This window comes from Pangasianodon hypophthalmus, chromosome 21, assembly GCF_027358585.1.
Source record: "Pangasianodon hypophthalmus isolate fPanHyp1 chromosome 21, fPanHyp1.pri, whole genome shotgun sequence".
In the NCBI taxonomy this organism is placed as follows: domain Eukaryota; kingdom Metazoa; phylum Chordata; class Actinopteri; order Siluriformes; family Pangasiidae; genus Pangasianodon; species Pangasianodon hypophthalmus.
Genome location: NC_069730.1, coordinates 16,877,111 through 16,898,081, shown reverse-complemented (window position 1 = coordinate 16,898,081; position 20,971 = coordinate 16,877,111). Strand labels below are relative to the sequence as shown.

Sequence of the window (20,971 nt, the reverse complement as noted above, 5' to 3'; positions counted from 1 at the left end):
ATGGAAGCTGCACAAAGGTTAGGAGAGGAGATGTGCTTGAAAGTGTGATGATTAAAAATTGGTGTTTCCTGTTGTCCAGAATTTATAAAGAAAAAAATATTTACTTACTTACTTACTTACTTTCCTTTATTGTCCACAAATGGAAATTTGTCTTTGGCTTCACAACACATTATAACAAGACCAATATAATAAAAGACACTTACATAACAACTCTAAAAGGTAAAATACAATTAACTCAACATTTCACTTTAGCATACACATATATACATTCCCACATGTACATATATCTGCATACATATTAATATTCATGTCTCAGCATTTAAAATTCTAACTGCAGTTGGCACAAATGACATCTGATACACATTTTTACTTGCCCGAGGTTGTCTAAAACGTCGCCCTGATGGCAACAACTGAAACTGACAGTGCAAAGGGTGTAGTGAATCCTCTATAATAACTAAAGCTTTTTGTTTAACTTTAGCTGTATAAATATCATTTAATTGTTTTTGAGTCTTTCCTACAATCGCATTAGCTATATTAACCACCCTGAACAATTTTTGCTTTGCTTTAGCACTCACATTTCCATACCACATAACCATATTGAAAGACATAATACTCTCCATGAGACTCTTATAAACCATCTCTAAAATATGCTTGCTCACACCAAAATGTTTCAGCCTTCTTATAAGATGCAACCTCTGCATTGGCTTTTTAAAAATATAGTCAACATTTTCATCAAAAGTCAGGTGATTATCTATAAATGTTCCCAAATATTTAAAACTAGTAACCATTTCCACTCGGTGTCCATTGAGTATCAAAGGTTGTAATTGTTCAGGAACTTCACTTTTATTTCTACTAATCACTAACTCCTTAGTTTTATTCACATTTATCTCAAGTGCACTCAATTGACACCAGTTCTGGAGGGAATTTATATAACTATAATACATTTCATTTCTTCCAGTTCCACCTTTATACAAAAGGCCAACAAGTGCCGTATCATCTGCATATTTCAGTAAACTAAAATGTGGATCTTGAATTTTAAATTCGTTTGTGTACAATGAGAATAATAAGGGTGATAATATTGTTCCCTGTGGTACTCCTGTATTTAAAATAATTGTCTTTGACACTTATTAGCGAGCACTCTTTGGCTGGTGTAGGAAATGGCTGCTCAAGCTGTTGGAAGCAGATAGGATCACCCAGTGACCCAGTGCAAAGAAACTTTTGGCCGACATTATAGAGATGTCTAGATTCACCCTACCTTGATGAGATCGCAGCTAGACAGGGCTGCTGGAAATGAATGATAAACAGCGTCTTTGTATGAACCACAGACAAGGTCAGACAAAGCTTAAGTTTGGTCATTACTGGAGAGGAAATTTTATTTTTAAAAAAACATCAACAACAACAAAAAAAAAGTAGTCTCAGGAGATGCCCAGGAGGCAGAGGTGTGTTTTAACTGCCTGCTATGATCCATCCATCCATTTTCTGTGCCGCTTATCCTACACAGGGTCACGGGGTAGCCTGGAGCCTATCCCAGGGGACTTGGGGGACACCCTGGACAGTATCATAGCCCATCACAGGGCACAATCATACACTATGGGCAATTGGGAAATACCAATCAGCCTACAGTGCATGTCTTTGGAGATGCCAGGGGGACCAGGGGGAGAACATGCAAGCTCTGCGCACACAGACGGACATGGGATTCAGACTCCAACCACGAACGTGCAGGGCAAACGAGCTAACCACTAAACCACCACTAACCACTAATGCCCCCAAAGCTATAATCCACAAAACAAATATTCTTACTTTGACAAGAAGTATGAAGAAAAGATGAGGGCTCCCTCTAGTGGTTGTACTCCAGTTGTGCACTCTTGCTCCCGTTGTAGCCATAATAATAAGTACTCGTGGCTTTTGGACTGTATTATGATGTAATGATTATGTTAATGACTACTACAGACTCATTATGTTGTTATATCATACAAGTAATATCTATCAATTTAATTTTAATGTTAATTAATTGCATTTTTTATACAACTGAATGGACTATACACATTTGTATTGGGGTTATGGTAAACTGATTCATTACATTCAAACTTTGGATTTAAAGTTATGTTTTTAAAAAAAAGGGGGAAACAAATTGTATGTATTTAGTGCTAGACACGTTTCAAACACCCAAAATTCATTTAAAAAAACAACAATATTTGACAGTTTAGTCCTGTAATGACGTTTAGCTTCGGCGTCGCTAGCTACGTGTCGTCATCACCCTGCGACAACGTTTTCTCCACTGACCATGTGAGATGAGCCTCGCAGGGATACAAAACATTCAAGTGAGGATTCTGTGATTATTTTAATAGCTTTTTGTACATAATATACTGTAATTAATCTGCTAAAGATTACGAATACTAAAGTTTTGCTTTGGTTTGATTACTGACAGAAGTTTAAGACAACTACAGCTTCTCTGATGCGACTGGTTCTATACTTAACAGTTAGTTTAATAAGTTACACATACATATTTTGGGGAAAAAATAAAATAATGTATGTTCTTGCTAACGTCTTTTCACTTTTGAGAAGTTGTTGAGTAAAGATACACAAAACGTTTTATGTTTGTTAATTTATGAAACTTTGCACTTTGGAATTTGAGTCAAGATGTTTACAGGAGAAATGATGTAAAGAAAGTAGATTTGGTCAGTGTGTGATACAGTTGGGGTCATAAGTTTACATACACCTTGCAAAATCTGCAAAATGTAAGTATATACATACACACACAATAATAACTGAATTTACATAAATGAACCAGTTCAAAAGTTTACATACGCTTGATTCTTAATACTGTGTGTGTTACCTGCATGATCAACGACTGTTTTTATGTTTAACTATTACAAAAGCTGCAAACATTCACTGATTCTCAAGGAGCCAATGTGATACATTAAGAGCCGGGGGGTGTAAACTTTTGAACAGGATGATCAGTGTAAATTGTTATTATTTGGTCTTCTGGGAAACATGTAAATATTTTGTCTAGCTTCTGAGGGGCAGTACTAAATGAAAAAAATAAGATCTTTGAATTTACACACATGAACCAGTTTACATACGCTTGATTCTTAATGCTGTGTGTGTTACCTGAATGATCAACGACTGTTTTTATGTTTTATGATAGTTGTGCATGAGTCCCTTGTTTGTCCTGAGCGGTAAACTGCCCACTGTTCTTCAGAAAAATCCTCCAGGTCCTGCACATTTTCTGCTTTTCCAGCATCTTCTGCATATTTGACCCCTTTCCAACAGCGGCTATATGATGTGAGATCCATCTTTTCACACTGAGAACAAGTGAGGAACTCGTACACAACGATTACAAAAGGCGCAAACATTCACCGATTCTCAAGAAGGCAACATTAAGATACATTAAGAGCTGGGGGGTGTAAACTTTTGAACAGGATGATTGGTGTAAATTGTTACTATTTTGTTCAAAGATCTTATTTTTTTCATTTAGTACTGCCCTTCAGAAGCTACCTAAAATATTTACTTGTTTCCCAGAAGACAAAATAATAACAATTTACACCGATCATCCTGTTCAAAAGTTTACACCCCCCTGGCTCTTAATGCATCACATTGGCTCCTTGAGAATTAATGAATGTTTGCAGCTTTTGTAACAGTTAAACATAAAAACAAATCAATGATCATCCGGGTAACACCACGCAGTATTAAGAATCAAGCATATGTAAACTTTTGAACTGGTTTATTTGTTTAAATTCTTATTATCTTAAAGTTATTATTTTGTGTTGTGGGCTATATGTAAACATCTCTTACGTGAAATCGTGTATTCAGGGCAGTACTAAATAAAACAAAATGCAATTTTTATGATCCTTCTTTTTTTTTTTAATTAACATTTTGCAGATTCTGCAAGGCGTATGGAAACTTATGCCCCCAACTGTACTTTGAGTCATCAAAATATTTAATCTGCTGATTGACATTTTCACTGATTATCACAGAAATTGTTTCCAACAAAATAAAGCACCTTTGTCATTTACTACATCACACCAGCAAGGTCATCCAAAGTGTTATATATTATAGGAAACTCCAACCTGAACATATTAAACAGTTTTACACTGACTTACTTATGATGTGTTTAGTGATGCTGGTGATAATTTTATGATTGTTGCTGTATTTTCATTATTCCTGTGAGAAGATATTGTTTTGTCCCAGGAGGACATTGTTATTGCTAGGCATTTAATAGGAGGAAAAAAAATCAGCAATCTCAAACATTAGGGATAGCTTTTTTTAAAAAAAAAAAAAAAAAGGAAGCGCTTCTTTTCTCACCCACCATTTTCTAGCGATGTTCAGCATAATGAGAAATCCAGTGTAGGAGTAGTGGAGACATTGGAACAAAGTCCCAGAATGCAATGCAGCTATACGATGCAGGTGCACTGAGTTGTGGCAGAGGCTCGACTCTAGCGATCTACGAGATGACGAGCCTGATTGTGATGACGGCTGTATTCGCATGAAAGTTGAAGCTTTGGAAGCTGATCTGTTTGGAGTATACAGATGAAGTGATGAGAGAACTGGACAAACTAAAGAATTAAAGTTCTGCTGCTTTGCTTTCTGTAGTTAAGAGATGAAGCGAGGGCTTAATCCCACTGGAACCAGTAGGAGCAGGTAGTCGAACAGTTAGCCAAAGTGAAAACATACCAACATGTAAATGAAAGAAATTTTAACCAAAAAGTCATCTCAGAATTTCAACACGAAATAAGTCTCTTGCACAGCTGAAAGTCACATGTTGGTTATAAACACTGATATGTGGATTTGACCTTTAAAGGGAATTAATGTAATAGTGCGATTGCTTTCACTCGCTATTAATATTGCTTGCATTCATCTTTCAGATACAGAGAACTAGAGGAAACTTGAAGTGTGACTGAATGCTGAGCACATTTTGTTTGCTTACTGTGATACACTGATAAGAGAGAGATGGTGGAGAAGATGGGAGCAAAAGATCAGAAGCATTTTGGTGAACAAGGGCAGAAGAGGATGAAAAAGAAGCCTGATCAGAGTAAAGGAGGAGGAGGAAACAGCAGCCGTGGTGAGGAAGGAGGGAAGAGGAAGCGTCTGGATGCGATGACTGTGGGCTATTTTCGTCGTGTGAGTGAGAGACTGAGCGAAGGATTCACAGACGATGAGGAGCGAGGTAAGAGATTAAACAGAGGCCAAGGTCATGTCTTACCCTACAGGCACTGTTATAGTAAGAAATGCTCTTGGATCAGTTTCAGCCTGCTGTACTTCATTCCAGATCTTGCTTCTTGATTTATGATAAACTAAAAACTAAGACCATTCACAGGCCTGAAACTGTACATTATAATTTCACCCACACATTTAAAAAAATGGCTGTTTCTTTCCCCCAGCTCTCTTTGTTGAAAACGTTCTCTCAGAGGTGAAGGGACAAGCTGGCCTCGTCACCACGGATATGACGGGCAGTCTGGCTCTCCAGAAGCTTCTGTCATTGGCCAGCCTCGAACAGGTGGCAGAGGTCCTGGCTGAACTGGGTGGAGAAACGGGATCAGAGTTTAAAACTGTGTCATGTGACAGATGTGGGGGTCATGTGATAGAAAGTGCCATCAAACAGATGGCCAAGTGGACAGGTATGAATAACACAATCAATAATGAATCTATGATTGATAACAGTGAGTGATAACAGTGAGCGTTATGAGGTGATTTTTATCTGTATGACACCGATTATTCACTATCCTGTGCTTACCAAGATCAGACTGATGGACTTTGCCTTTCCCTGTAGAGGACATCCACTCTGAAGAGAAGAGCAGCTCTGGAAATGAACAAGAAGAACCAGAGGCCGAGAACTGCGGGATGCTCGAGGATCAGGTGCTAACTCTGTGCCGAGTGGTGAGAGAGAATATCGTAGACTTCATCAAAGACCCTCACGGATCTCATGTGCTTCGAACGCTTATACACGTGCTCGCGGGATGTTCGGCGCAAGAGCAGTCTGGTGCACATCCAGGTGGGAGAAACGAGTCTCTCACATATAAGTACAACCATCATTATTGTGTACTACAGATTTATTTCTGTATGAATTGGTCCTTTTATCTGTAGAATTGACCAATTCATAGTTTAGTATCAGTTTTAATATTTGTTGGTTGCACTCTTTATTAGAGATACAGTAGGGTACAAAAATCTGAGACCACATTGAAAATCTTTTTTTATTATCTAAAATTGGAAATAAACAAACCTTTAGAACTGTAAAAAATTAAATCAAAAGGAAATGTACAATATCTTGAATATTCAAGATTCTGCACTATTATTGAAAATTTGTGATATTGACCGTGTACCAAGTCCAAGGTCAGATTTATACAAAAGGTCAGATTTTCCTTGAGTCTTATGCCATGATTGGATCAGCGTTAGTGAATTAGCTATTATACAGAGCACTGATCTAAAAAATGTAATTAAAAATGGAAGATGGGAGAATGTATGTGATTTTTTTTTTCTGTAATAGCTAAAAAGCAGAAGAAAGCGGAACCTGAGCTGACCGACTTTGAAGCACCAGCATCATTCTGGTGGGAGCTCAAGTACCTTTCAGAGTCTATGATGGAAAATGTTAATGGTGAGTGCCATAGAAGTTATCATATTAAAAAAAAAAAAAAAAAAAAAAAAAGAAAAGTGACCCTACATTCTGAGTCATAATCTTTACAAATGTCACAAAATCAGTTCATTATCCTACCATTTACAAGGTTTTTTATTTAACTAAAGTAGACAGAATGTAGAAGAGAACTCACACTCGTTTTTTTTCTGTTCGTTCCTCGCTGTCATAGTCTGTGCCACCAATCCCACTGCCAGCGCCGTGCTCCAGACCCTACTGACCATCTGCCACAGGAAGAGACCCATTCTAGTTAAAAAACTAAACAAGGGCATCATGGAATACCTAACATCTCTGAGCTCAGCTCCTGGAGTCAGGTCAGGATGATGGATGAATGGATGGATGGATGGATGGGGGAGATGTGGGTGGATGGATAAAATAATGGTGTAATGGGTAGATGGAAAATAACACTAGGATGGATGGATAGGATTAATAGATGGATTGATGTGAAAAATGGATGGATGCTGTTGATGGATGGATTGGACATATGGATGGATGACTGGATGGGACATATAGATGGATGGGATATATAGATGAATGGTGGGGATTGAATATAGGATGGATGAATGGATACAGTTGACATTTGGATGGGACAGATGGATGGATGGATTGGATGGATGGGATATATTGGATAGATGGATGGGACATATAGGTGGATGGAATGATGGATGGGATATATTGGACAGATGGATGGAAAGATGGGACATATAGGCTAGATGGATGGAGGGATGCAAAGGACATGGAACAGATGGATAGGTGGACTGTACTTATGGATAGAAAGGGGAAAGGGTAAATATGGATAGAAGGAAAATGGGTCAGGTGGATGGATAAGTTTAATAGATGGATTGATGTGAGTGATGAATAGGTGGGGTTGATAACTGGTTGGATGATCATATGGATGGATGGTTAGGACATATGAATGGATTGGGAAACAGCAATGTGATTGACAGATGGAAGAATACAGTGGATGGATGGATGAATGGAGGACATATGGGTTGATGGATGAATGTATTGTACACATTGATAGAAGAAAGTTAAAATGGGTCAGATGGGTAGGATTAGTAGATGGATCAATGTGAGGGATGGATATTAAGGACATAAGGGATTGATAGGATAGGTGGATGGACACTACTTACGGATAGATGGGTTTAGGAAGAGAGATGAGACTATAGATGGATGGATGATTGGACAGGTGGATGGATATGAATAAAAAGATTCCGTATCTCACATCCATCTAAACATTGTCCTGTATCGTTCTGTCTCTGCCTTTCCCTTCTCTCTCTCTCTTTCTCTCTTTTCACAGCCCCCTCTTGGTGTTTCTGAAGGACCAGTCATGCAGTCGGCTCATCCAGACAGTGTTCCAGTTCTCCCATAAAGTTTTGCTTCGAGACACCTACAAGAACCACCTGAAGAACCAGCTCATGCCTCTGGCGCTTCATCCGTTTGCGAACTACACCATCCAGTCCTTTATAGCAGCCTCGGTCAATTACAAAGTGGTGTGTAATTCAGATTTCTACACAAAGCACATCAGCATGATAAACCAGCATTATCTTTATCATCAAGTCTCTTCTAATGCTCTTCGGTGCTTTCTTAAACCTCTGTCTGTTTCTCTCGTAGTTTCTGAAGGTGTTTGACGAGTTGGCGCCTGGGTTCGAGGCGATCCTGGCGGCGGGTCACATGGGGGTCATAGTGCAGCTGGTGGAGAGCTGCGTGCACAGAGAGGAGAGGCAGGCTGACATGCTGCAGCGCCTCCTAGAGGTGAAACTCTGTTACTATGTCTCTCCAGAAGACCTCATAGCATACAGGCTTTTAAGACTATTTAAATGTTTACATTTTATTTCCAGTATATATTTGCCATTTATTTTACTTCAAGCCTAAACTTAATAAAACATGTTGTATGATTAAATCCTTTCAGTAAAATTAATTTAAGTGCACAAGCTTAAAAAGAAATATCAGTGAAAAATCTGATTTTGTTTTGAACATGTATATGTGCATTTTATAGCATCATAAAATATAATAGCCGATTAGGTTTTAATACAAGTTTTACCACAGTGAAGGGGGCGGAGCTGGGGGCTGGGGGTGTTCCCAATTTGCATATTCATAAAATTTGTAGGGACTTGTCTGTTTTTTCTGTTGTCTGATGACCTTTTTCATGAAAGCGCCATTTCAGGCAAGTTATTTAATACGACTTAAAATATAATTAAAAAAAAATTAAAAACTTTAAAACTTGTATATAAGTGATATTGTTTATTTTATTTGTTTATATTTGTGTAATCAACTAAAATTTTAAGTGACATTATTATTATTATTATTATTCAAATAATATGTATACTATTATTTTCAAATTTTGTTAAAATACTTTTAATTATTATTATTACTATTTTGTATATGAATTATATTATTTTATTTATATTTCTATAACTATTAGCAAAAATTTGAATGACCTGATATTTATTTATGTATGTGTGTGTGTATTTAGCTATTATTTACTTTTTTTTATATTAAGGCACTGGCTTTCTGAACAAGGCAAATTTTAATATTATATTAAGAGACCATTCTACTAAATCATGGACCACACTGTGGCTGTGGTGTTTAGTAAAGTTAAAATACCTGTTTTCCTGCATTAAACAGCTTTAACTGGATTTCCTCACAGGCTTTTCACTGCAGTGAGCCCTCCACAAGGCACCTCTCCTGTCTCCCTCTCTTCCTGTCCTTACTGACATATGAGGTGTACTATAACACAGAGGCAGCAGAGGGCGACGCTGTTCCTCAGGTAACACACGCACCTCACACGCCTCAAACAGCTTTGTTAAGAACCTGACACAAATGTCAAACACTGGATAAAAAAAAAAGACCCTGACTGTAGGAGCAGTTGGGTCCAAAAGTGAGAGTTCACTTCCAGGAAACAGTTATGAAAGCAAGTGCAGTTTTGTTTTATATTACAGTCAGCATGATACATACAAAAAAAACCAAAAACAAAAATGAACACATCATATGAAAAGTGCATATTCAGAGTCAAGAATTTCTTGAATTGTAAGTATTACCTGAGTAAGGTTTTGTATTATATTTTCTGTAAGGTTTTATGATGATTTTCATTATACTGTAAAATATACTTGGATAATTAAAAACATATAACTGTATGTGCATAATTGTTCTCTATATTTTTGGTAAATATTTTAACTAGTTGAAAACAGCTTGTACATAATGTCTGTCTCTGAACATAGAAATTATACAAAAAGAGACTGCAGAAATGATCTGAAAACATGGCCAATGTTTTCAGAGGTTCTTTTGTCTATCATGAAAATAAAAACAAGTTTTAGACCTGTAGTCTATGTTCACAGATTTTGCGTTCCTTATCTTTGCCTACATCCTTGTTTAATCTGTGTTTTACTGTGTTTTATACCCCAGCACCATTACGCTCCACATGGTATGGTGATGTTTTCTCAGGGGAGACCTTTATTTAACATTTATGGAAGGAGTCTCCAGTGTCAGCTCTTTGTAAAAGTCAGTGGTGAAGCTGTTATTAGGTTTTCTGACACAGGAAAGTCTTCAAGATGAAGGGATTTGTACTTTCTGTACTTTTTTCTCTGCAACATGATGAGCTGCTTTTTTTGTCTTATTAACTTCATGAGAGAGAAAAAAGAAAGGAATTGTTTCACAGACGTTCCATAACGTTAAATGTGACTATAAACGGATAAAAAGTAAATCGTTCTTTAATTAATAAAAATGATGTAAATGCGTCAGATGAATAAAACACTTCATCAACAAGGGGGAAGGTGATTATTTTCCTATAACATCACTCCTCGTTGTGTTTTATGTCTTTTAAAAAAGGGCCATATAACTGCAGGTCATCATCACGATTGTTGTTGGCCTTGTTATTTTTAGAAGAACTTACTTTGTGGTGTACAGACTCTCATCATCTCCGTTCACAGATTTGAGTAGAATGTAATTGTTGCCTGTGTTTTGTTGAAGCACCATGTTGCTGGAACAGTGTGTTTGCAGACATGCACCTGTTTTTCAGCAGCTGGCCTTGAGATTAGGATGGTGTGATAGGACGGTGTTTTTCCTCTGCAGCGCCCTCTCTCGATCTGCTACCACGGCTCGCGCCTGGTCCAAGCACTGGCCCGCTTTAAAGACCGCTCCATCCTGATGAACAGCCTGCACAGCCTGAGCAGAGAAGAGCTGCTGCGCCTGGGCACGGAGCAGACGGGCAGCCATGCCCTCCAGGCCCTCGTCACGCTCTCCAGTGACAAAGGCAAGGGAAAGATCCTGAGGAAGCTTGAGGTGAGACAGAAGAAGAGAAGGGACTCTGATGATCACCACAGTGTTGTCACTGATTTCAACCTGTCTCTCATTTCTGTCTCACTTACGCAGGGACTCTATACTCAGCTGGCCTGCTCCAAATACGGCAGTCGTCTGCTGGAGGCCGTGTGGAGCAGCGCCACCATCAGTCAGAGGCAGAGCATAGCAGAGCAGCTGGGTGAGCTAACCAAAGATCGCTAAGAGAGTGTAGCTACTTACACATGTGCTGCTCACCAGAGCTGTAAAAAAAAAAAAAAGTCTAATCTCTTCTAACTCAACAGTTGTCCTTCTAAATTTGTGTTGCATGTCATAACGTCATCTACAGTCATTTAAAATCACCTGAAACTCGTTTTAAAGATTTTTTTTCTATATTGAATTTTATAAACGACAGAACAGTGTGAAGAAAAATGCAAAAAAACACACAGCTTCACCTAAACTTAACCCTCATCATCATTTTTTTTTTTCGGGTTACAAATGTTACAAGATTCATTCTTAGAGTTACAATAGCAATTTTCGGAAAGTGTACAGGTTTTCATAAAGTTATCATGGGCCATAAAAAAAAACAAAGATACACTAGAAGATGGCGCATAATATCCCAGACCCAGATTATTAAAATGATGTACTTAAAAAATAAATTTAAAAAAAATGATGGAGTAACAATTACTACAAGTATTACAGTAAATACTCTGATTAGTGGATGAACCAAAATTTATTTATTTTTTTTATTTATTTTAACATAATCCCAAGGAGGGGTCAACAGTTACTGGATTTTTGGTGGTTGTCATATTAATTTTTCAAGCAGGAGAAGCCTAGCAATTTGGGAAGCCTAACAACTTTAGTGAACTTTAGCGACACAGCCTGTGAAGAGTAAAATACGAGTAAAATTATGGCAGTTGCATTTCTGTTTCTTTCACCAGTTTACATGAATATGCAATATCTCTACATGCACCCATCCTCTTCCCGCTGGAAAACTGGTGTTACATGGCCTGTATATGCATATTGGTACATGCTTGGCTGTTATCTTTCACATGTTCAACACTAACTCAGTTTTTACAGTGAAAAGAGAGAGATAAAGGAATCTGGCAAAATCTATCCATGAGACATTTCACACTTTTGACCAGTCTCATAATCGTGCCAAAAGCATGTCATGTTTATAAAAAAAAAAAAAAAAAAAGGGGTGACTTTAGAGATTGCATACACACCTAGAAATGTGTTGGTTTTCATCTGAGATTGCAGTGATCAGCTACAGACTGCATTTTTTGTCTTAACTTCAAGAGAGAAAAAGAAAGGCTGGTAAGGGAACAACAGTTTATAGCTGCTATAATGTAAGTGATAACAAGAACTGTCTTGACTCTTGGATGTTCCACAACATTAAATGTAACTATTAATGGTTAAAAAGCATGACATGTCACTCTTTAATTAAAAAAAAAGTTTGCAATTTTCTGTCATATAAGAAGAATAAAACATTGCTGTCACATATATAATTTTTTTTTTTTTTGCGACTGTAACAGTAACAGTCCCTCTGCATCGGGCAGCGTCACACCATTCCTGTCGTGTTTTATTCCTTACTCAGAGCATAAATACCTTTGACTGAGGTACAGATAGACTGAGATAACAGGAATTAACTTGTTTTGCAAACATTGACTGTAACTGTAAACAGATAAAAATGAAAAAAATGAAAGTGTGGTTCATTAATGAATTCAAAATTCTAACATTTGGCAAATTGCTGTGGTATAAGAGGAGTAAAAGACATTGTTTTAGGCAAATAATCAACTTTGAGGTGGTAAGAGTAAGTACGCTTTGTGTCAGCCCACATCACACCACTCCATCACTGATTATTTTCCTATAACAGCATACTCTCAAGTGATTTATTCAATACTCATCTGCTTGATGTTGTTCTAAGGGGGTGCAAACTTTTGCACTCAACTCTCCTGAGCACAGTGACATTATTTCTAGTGCACAACCTGCATGTTTTAAGGCTGAGAGCAGTTTTCCTTTGCATTTGGTGAATGAACTGAAAGAAGTGAAATGAATTTTTCCCTTCACGCTCAGCTTTTCCAGTTAATTGGCTTATCTACACTGTTGTACTTTAATTCTTATCTTGGTGTGAACCTATAAGAAGATGTCTGCCATGATCGTGATAAATATTACAGTGCAATCCAAGCTTTAAGTAAATAAAAAGCAGCATCATATATATGTTTAATGCAGTATAGTTAAGCAAATAAACTGTAATAATCGGTGTGCATGTTTTCTCTCAGTCCCCAGTGAGGCTCAGCTGCGCTCGGATCAGTTTGCACGCCACGTCTGGGCGAAATTTGGCCTCACACACTTCCAGAAGAGACGCGGTGCCTGGATGGAGCTTCAGACGGGACAATCGAAGAAGAGAAAGATGTTCAGTGACATTCTGGAGTAACTTCTTTGAACTGGTACTTTTTTTTTTTTTTTTTTTTTTTGCAGGGCTTAAACAAGTGTTAAATCACCTCCTGTGGACTGAAATCCTACACTGTTAACACAGCTCCTACAGAGTTACAGTTAATCCTCTGGTATTTGATTTGGTCAGAAGTTAACTCTTGAGCTTTTTCAGTGTAGGTGACGAGTACAAATAAAATTCTGCATTTTTCTATTCTTTGCAGTTGCACTCTCATCTACAATGTCATGATACATGAAGAATTTTCATGATAACACAATGTTTATGAAATATTTAGGTTTGGCAACAAAGAGTCACCACAAGAGAAGTGCCATATTTAACAGTGATGTCAAATCTGAAATTAAAAAAATAAATAAAGGATAGATTTTATCATTTAATAAGCAGTTTTTGCTGTATCAGTGGACTTGATTGGAAAAGTGTATTGAAGCCTAATTAATGATGATATTTCTATTGTATAACTGCATTATTATTTCATGAGGCCTTAAGCAGAAATAAATCTTTTGTATGTAAATTATACATTTGTGAAACTTGTACTTTGTGAAATTCCAAAACATAAAGCATCAGACATTGATATACTGATATGTATATCTTTATTTATTTCTTCCTTTGACCTGTAACAAGCATTTATGGTGCTGATGGTGGAGGTGTCATGAGTGATGAATATCTCACAACCAGAAAACGAGTGAAAGAAGGAGAGCAAGAGTGAGCAGAGTGCAGCTGTGACTTCTCCTGCACTCTGTCTTTCTCACTATCTGAGTGGGAGAGAAGGGAGAAGACTGCGAGCCTGATCACAGGGGCGATGTGACATTCAGCTGCGAGAATCCCCTGACCGAGTCAACACCAGCCTGATAGAACGCTTCACACGAGAGCCTGGGAACGTCAAACAACTCTCACTAACGGCCATTAACGTCAGCCGGTGTGCAAATGAGTTAAATTAAAAGGCCACTGTGGTTTTGTCTAGAGCTCCTTTACATCACTCATCTGCAGAGGTGTAGGAGATTCAGTGTGGTCCATTAAAGAACAATAAGAGTTTTATGTAGTGGTGCGAAACAGTCGTGCACCGATTAGAGGCGAGATTTCTTCTGGCTGGGTTATTATTATTGATAGCATTTCTTGCATATAATTTCTCACAAATTGCTTTGTGAAATTACTTTTTGATTCTTTTTCACCATGCAAGTGTTCTCACCTATAATAAAGTATTCAATTATAGCCTGAGAGTGAACAATGAATAAATGAGGGATTTGACAGAATTTAATTTTTGTCCTTAGTCGCCAATAGTGGGTAAATGATAATAAAATGTAATATATAAAAAAACTCACTTTATTCCCTTGAGTCATTTAATTACTAATAGAATCGTTTATTTTTTTAAATCCATAAAATGAAACAGTATAACAGAAACATTTTGCATTAACTGAGTAAAAAAAAAAAAAAAAAAACAGACACTTTACTGATGCATTGAGCCACAATGTTTTCTAATAAAACCTTTGCTGGATGCCTACTGAAACAAACGATCCAGGATCCAGGCCCACTTTCCCATTTCTAAGTTCATCTTAAATGATAGAGAGAGTGGTCAATGTGATGCGCACACTACCATTTAATGTAGCTTTTGGTGTCACAATGTTTTGGGGAAAATCAGTGTAAATAAATAGATCCTTTAGATCGTTTATTGATCCTGTAATGAAAAAGGTCATATTTAATAATGCTATTGAAGGCTAGGCATCAGAACAAACGTTTAGGACCTTTAAGAGAATGTTTCCGGTTCTCATTTCGGAGTAGTCCGTTCTTTTCACGGATAAACTCATTACAGCGTTGTAAGTGTCAAACTTCAGGGACCCTTTCTTCTGTGAGCCGGTGACAGTCATCAGGCTTGATTCTCCCGCAGGACCCTGAATGTTGGGGATTTCCTGGGGGGCTGTGAGCCTCCATAACCTCCCTCCTCATTAGTGATCCGTTGATGGATAGCGCAGCTAATTGTGGACCTGCGGATCAGCTCTGGAGCTGCCCATCTGCTCCGGTCCTGCAGCTGTGGACACTTATCAGTTAGGAGGTCCTTCAGTGGAGTTATTCCAGCTGGGTAGCTCTCTCTGTCTCACACACATTCACAGAGCAGAACTAGCTGATAGTGCATTGTTCTGGTGCATAGCTTTGTTGCTTCTTCTATTAACATTGTTCTGAGATATTAACATAAAAAGCATTTGATGACGGTTTCAGTTCCGTGTGTCGGAATTGTTCCATTTTTGGGAAACGTAAACCATCACAAAGCTGCCCTTCAGAGTGATACGCTGAATATTAGTGAGGTTTCATAAACCTGGGACTGTTTTATTCCTCTTGTTGCTATATTCATCTCTGATGACTGTGTGGTGGCCTGGGAAAACCCTTCTGAAAACTATGACAACTGAAATGTGTTTCTATTTTTCATGAATCTCAACCAAAAGTAACAAAAAAAGTTCACATTTGAAATTCTGTAGTTATCTCAGACGTGAAGAGGAAGAAATTGCATTTCAACATTTTATTCCAATTCCAGAAAAGCACAGCACATTGTTTCAAAAGCAGCTGCTGTTTATTTATTTCATTGCATTTAATTTAATGTGCAGTAAATACGGTATACAAATTACATGTTCAATTTATATGTTCAATGATTTAGCAAATTATACATTTACAATGGGAAATGTGTCGAGATTTTGATCATAAGTGTCATCCACACCCCTTCTTGCTCCAATTATTGCCAAAGAGTTCTATTACTAAAGAGTTTATTGTCCATTGTGGAACTTGTTCCTGCTGCTTTCAGGTCGTCCTGCAACTCTTTTCAATTGACTGATGACTTCTCTCTTACCTTCCTTATCATTAGTTTGAGATCATGTTGTGAAATCATGCATGCTGCACCTGTAATTGTGGTTGCATGAACTTTCCATCTGCATTTTATTAAACCAGTTTTACCGAATCTCTTTTGTAATGACATCTGGTGCAATTTGCTTGAGAAGTTTTTTTTTTTTGGCAGCATTTATATCTGGAACTTGATATGTTTTTATGTAAACTTTACATTTATATATATTTTTAGTATAGTATCTGAATACTTTTCTCCCTGTCTTTTTTTAAAATATCTTTAGGCTTATGAATTTTTTCCTATTTACACATTATATGTGTAAATTTGAAGTAGATATATGACGAAGTATATTAAATAACAAAAACAAAAGTGCGAAGTCCGAATACTTATTTCTCCTCCCTGTATTGTGATCACGCCGGATGTCTGCCTCACTCTTTTCTTACTGTTGCTTTGTGCGAATCTTAAAAAAAAAAAAAAAAGAAAAATTAGCTCTCTCTTCCACTGACATACACCAGGGGTTTTGTGGTTAAAATTTCTTTTTCTCCCTGCTAGGATTTTCTTGTTTGTAGTGTTGGCACTATGTGGTGGTGACTGATTAATAATAATCTTCTAGCTTTAATAATTAATATTAATTAATCAAGATTCTGGCTTAACCATTACATTCAAAAACCTTTTTAAAATAAAGTTGAGATAGAAGAACCATAGAAAAACTTTTTTTTTTTTGATTCACAATTTTTTTTTTTGTGAATTTTTGTTGTGGCTTCAGAGAACCCAGTAAATGTTTCCCCCCACCGTAAATGTTACCATCATGTAGAAGAATCTTTCTGGTGGAATATGATTTGTTTATTATGGCAATAACAACAAAAAAAGGCCCTACTATGAGAAGAACCTTTTCTTGAACCCTTATTTTTAAGAGAGTAGCCTGCATTTTTACGCATGACACAGAGGTGGCATGATTATGATGTTAGATTGGACTTGAATGTGTGCTGTGAGTTTCCAGCGATATATAAAAATATAGATATTACCCCACTTCTGGGAAATCGTTTGAAGATGAGCAAGTCTTTGCAGCGTGTCACAAGCACAACACTCAAACTAGCGCAGAGCAGTAAATTAGTCACAGGCGACTTATAAGATCGGATCTTTAGATTAGATTAGAGCTCTGTAAGATGGAATTAATAATAGTACTGGTGAAGAGTATTGTGTCACTGTAAACCTTTCCTTTTTAGGATACAGTGTTAGAATTTTTCTTTAAAACGTCATTATTATCCTACACCACGTTTCTATGTTTGTTTATTGCTTTTTAAGACCAATCCATTTCGAGCCTGCGCCTTCCTCCACACACAGCCGCTCACACACACTCCGTTCAGTCTCAGATTTCAGAGAGCCGTACAGTTTGACCGGCTGTTTTAACTTTTCTCTTCTAATTAGGCACAGGACTGAGAGATGCTTAAATGGATCCCTCATCACCAATTAGCCCGATCTCCTTTTCATGCTGCCGTGCAGTAATTAGCTCAGTTGTAAAGAGAGAGGGGTGTGTGGGGATGTGTGTGGGGGGGGTTCGGAGTGAGCTGGAATCGGCTATCTGTCTCTGTGTGAGGTGTTTTTCCACTCCAGACAGCGGAGAAGGACTCAATAGGAGATGGGTTGAAATCAGTTGTCCAAACGCCCACATGCACGGTGAAGGCCGAGATAGGCGCAAGAAAAACAAACAGAACAAATACATTCTGTATGTGACGATTATTAGGAAGGTGCCTTTGACGGGATGAGTTGAGAGAAGGATAAGATTGGTCTTTCGGAGAAATTTAGTGCTGAAATTGTGTGGTTAAATGTTGTTCTATCCCTGTTCTAATATGAAACAGATGTTCGAGTACATGTGGAGTTTACTTATGAATTTTTCCACTGGTACAAAAGTAGGAAAAAGTTTTTTTTCATTAATTTAATATGACAAACAGTTTTTTTATTACAATTTGTTATAAATAATTTTTTAAATTTATTACAAATTGCAAGCTTGACAACTGATTGGTAAGTCAGACTCTTAGTATGGCTGGGTGATATGACTATTATTCGATATCAGATAAATATCACAGTATGCTTTTCTGAAATATTGTGAGATATATATATATATATATATATATATATATATTTTTTTTTTTCCTATAATTTTCACTTTAATTTTTACAGATGTTTACAAAAAAAAATTCTCCTTTTCAGTGTTAATTTTTTTAATATAATTTTTTAATTTAAAAAGTAAAAATACAGTTCGTTTTGTAGGCACTAAATAAAGAATCATTGACCAGATTTTTTTTTTTTTACACCACTTTATTGCTGGCAGTTTGTGACCAAACCTATATATCATGATGCATATCATGTATCGTAGAAATACCTTTGAGAATCATGATATTTTTTTTGTCATATTATCATACCCAAACCTACTTTTTAGGTTGAAGGTTGACAAATAGGACGGTCTTCCTCAAATAAAATAGTCCCTATGAGTACATTATGAACACATAGGCCTACTATATATACTACTATGTTTAAAAGGACGGAAGTGCTATAAGTGTTAAAAAAAAAAAAAAGCATTAAAACTCAGAGCAACTCCTGGCGCTGACAGAATCCGTGAGGCCCATGCTGCCAAATACAACAGTCCATCCATTAGGACCTTAGCATATGGCCTGTATCCGAAGCCTGTTTCCTGTAAGAGCAGCACTAAGAGCTGCTCAGGGTTTATGGAAGGCCGAAAACGGACGAAGTGCCTAAAAAGACGTAGCATGTAGGAAATCCATGCGTTCAGGCTGCGCACTGAGGGTCGCCCGCGTGTGAGGTTTTTGGCACTCGCTTACAATGGAAGGATACGGCTGTTATTCTAACGATGGAGGCATGAATAGAATGGAGGCCCGGGCGTCCACGTCTCATGTTGGATGGATCTGATAACTGATGGATGAAGGTGTGGATGTGGTTTGTCCTGAGGTTTTTTCACATCAGTGTATGTTCATGTGGTGTCAAAAAGAGATGTTGGATTTGACTGATGGATTAGATGTTCTGTAAATACTTTAGGATAAGAAAAAAAACAGATCTCGAGTATATATAGCTTAATCTATCAACGGTTCTGAAATTAAAACAGCTCAACGTCTGCCGTTTAAGAGAGCGGACCCTCGGTTCCTGATAAACATCGCCATCATTTCACACAGTTTTGCCCCATATGGTGGTTAGCGGGGGCCTACCTAGAGCTGATTTTCCCTCACTTTCGCCAAATCAAAACACGAGGATTGTCTTTCATCTCAGGAATTGCACACGAGCTGACCTCATCGCCCAGAAGAGGAGAAAAAGGGTGTTCAGCGGGCAGTACAGGGCAGGCGTGGATTTTATCATGAGCCTTCACGCTCTCCAACTGGGGGGGGGGAAAAATGGAAATTTGATTAGCAACCTTGGTAACACAATGGCGAGGTCACAATAGTCCTCATAGCTAGATATGATAGGCAGAAGTACACGCTAGATAAGGTATGTGGTGTGCCATAATTCACCAGTCTTGAATTATGCCTCATATTTCCTATTTACTGATTGTTAGTCAGGATCATTGCATGCATTTGCTTTGGATTTGTCCACTGTGACTGGCAATGGTTAATAGTTTCAGATTGCGATACTGTTCAGGAGAGCAGGGTGACTCATTAATAGAATTTAAAAGCATTATGGGAGCTGGGCTTAATGCGATAAAGACCTGAAATAAGATGAAACGGTCCTGTAGGCCGTCAATGTGTTGACATCTGTGATGAATCTTTTGATGTCATAAACGTGATGGTGACCGTAGTTGAAATGTGCTGTTGAGGGGGAAAAAAAACAGTGTATGGATCATTTGGTCCTCTCTGTGCTCCAGCTTGAGTCTATTATTGATGTCATCTTGATCCAATTTGATGAATTTTAGGGGTTCGCCCAAAGAGAGGGGCCGTCCGGAGCAAACCCAGGTCACGTTTCTCCAGATTTCACCTCGTTTCTCGCGCTGATGCTCACACACACACACACACACACACACACACACACGCACACACACAGACGCACACACAGACCACTAATATCTACTAATAATCATGGCTGATGTATGGTTATTGCCTTTGCTTTTGTGTGAATCTCCAAGATTCCAGCATACTCATTTAGCCAAACCTATCTCTTTCAAGTTGACCTTGAGCCAACCATTCTTATGTGAATGACTGCGAAACCTTGCAGAATCTCATTCAAGACTAAACAAGAAACAGGTTGTTCTAGAACGCACTTTACTTAAATAGAGTGCCGAGGTACAGATTAATCCACTGCCGTGCCAAAGGTCACTAGCACTAATATGCCTCGAGAGATCTCGCATGCAGAAAAAGCCATAAGCATTGGAGCCTCCTCGGTCTGGATTGTGTTGCGTAATAAATCGGTTACCAATTTGTTTTCTAAATTAAAACCCATTTTGCCTCCACCCTCTGTCAACCTAAGACCCTGTCTCATTCCTTTAAATCTAATTTACTTCTCCTTGGCCCATATCCGCAGCTGAAGCGCCTGGCTTTGATCCGCCCATGCCTCTGTGAGGTAATGGCACAAGCGGTGCCATGTTGCATTCAGCAATGACGAGAATCATAGCCGTGGAAGCGCGAGGTTGTGGCCCGGCCCGGCGTCCCGTGGCCTCAGGCGGCTTCAGGACCTACTCACACTCACGCTTTATTGAGTCTGGCAGGTCTGAACTTTGTGCCCCTCACATGAGCTCGCTAAGGTGATGAGGTGAAAGGTAGAACATAGATGGAAAAGGTGTATTTTTTCC

General features: G+C 38.0%; 1 protein-coding gene across 2 annotated transcripts; it reads left to right on the top strand.

The window, feature by feature from the left end:
• The first annotated feature begins 2,182 nt into the window (after positions 1-2,182).
• On the top strand, positions 2,183-14,622 carry LOC113533139 (nucleolar protein 9). 2 transcript variants are annotated; one of them, XM_026925043.3, is made up of 13 exons: positions 2,183-2,321; positions 4,866-5,167; positions 5,382-5,618; positions 5,771-5,992; positions 6,485-6,592; positions 6,801-6,942; positions 7,929-8,121; positions 8,243-8,383; positions 9,279-9,398; positions 10,700-10,909; positions 11,000-11,105; positions 13,186-13,353; positions 13,977-14,622. In XM_026925043.3, exons 2-12 carry the CDS (start codon positions 4,951-4,953, stop codon positions 13,338-13,340), a joined length of 1,851 nt encoding a protein of 616 aa, XP_026780844.3. In that variant the 5' UTR covers positions 2,183-2,321; positions 4,866-4,950; the 3' UTR covers positions 13,341-13,353; positions 13,977-14,622. The 2 variants fall into 2 exon arrangements, with proteins under 2 accessions (XP_026780844.3, XP_053083700.1); XM_053227725.1 differs by lacking the exon at positions 13,977-14,622 and having other exon boundaries at positions 13,186-13,930.
• The last annotated feature ends 6,349 nt before the right edge of the window (positions 14,623-20,971 follow it).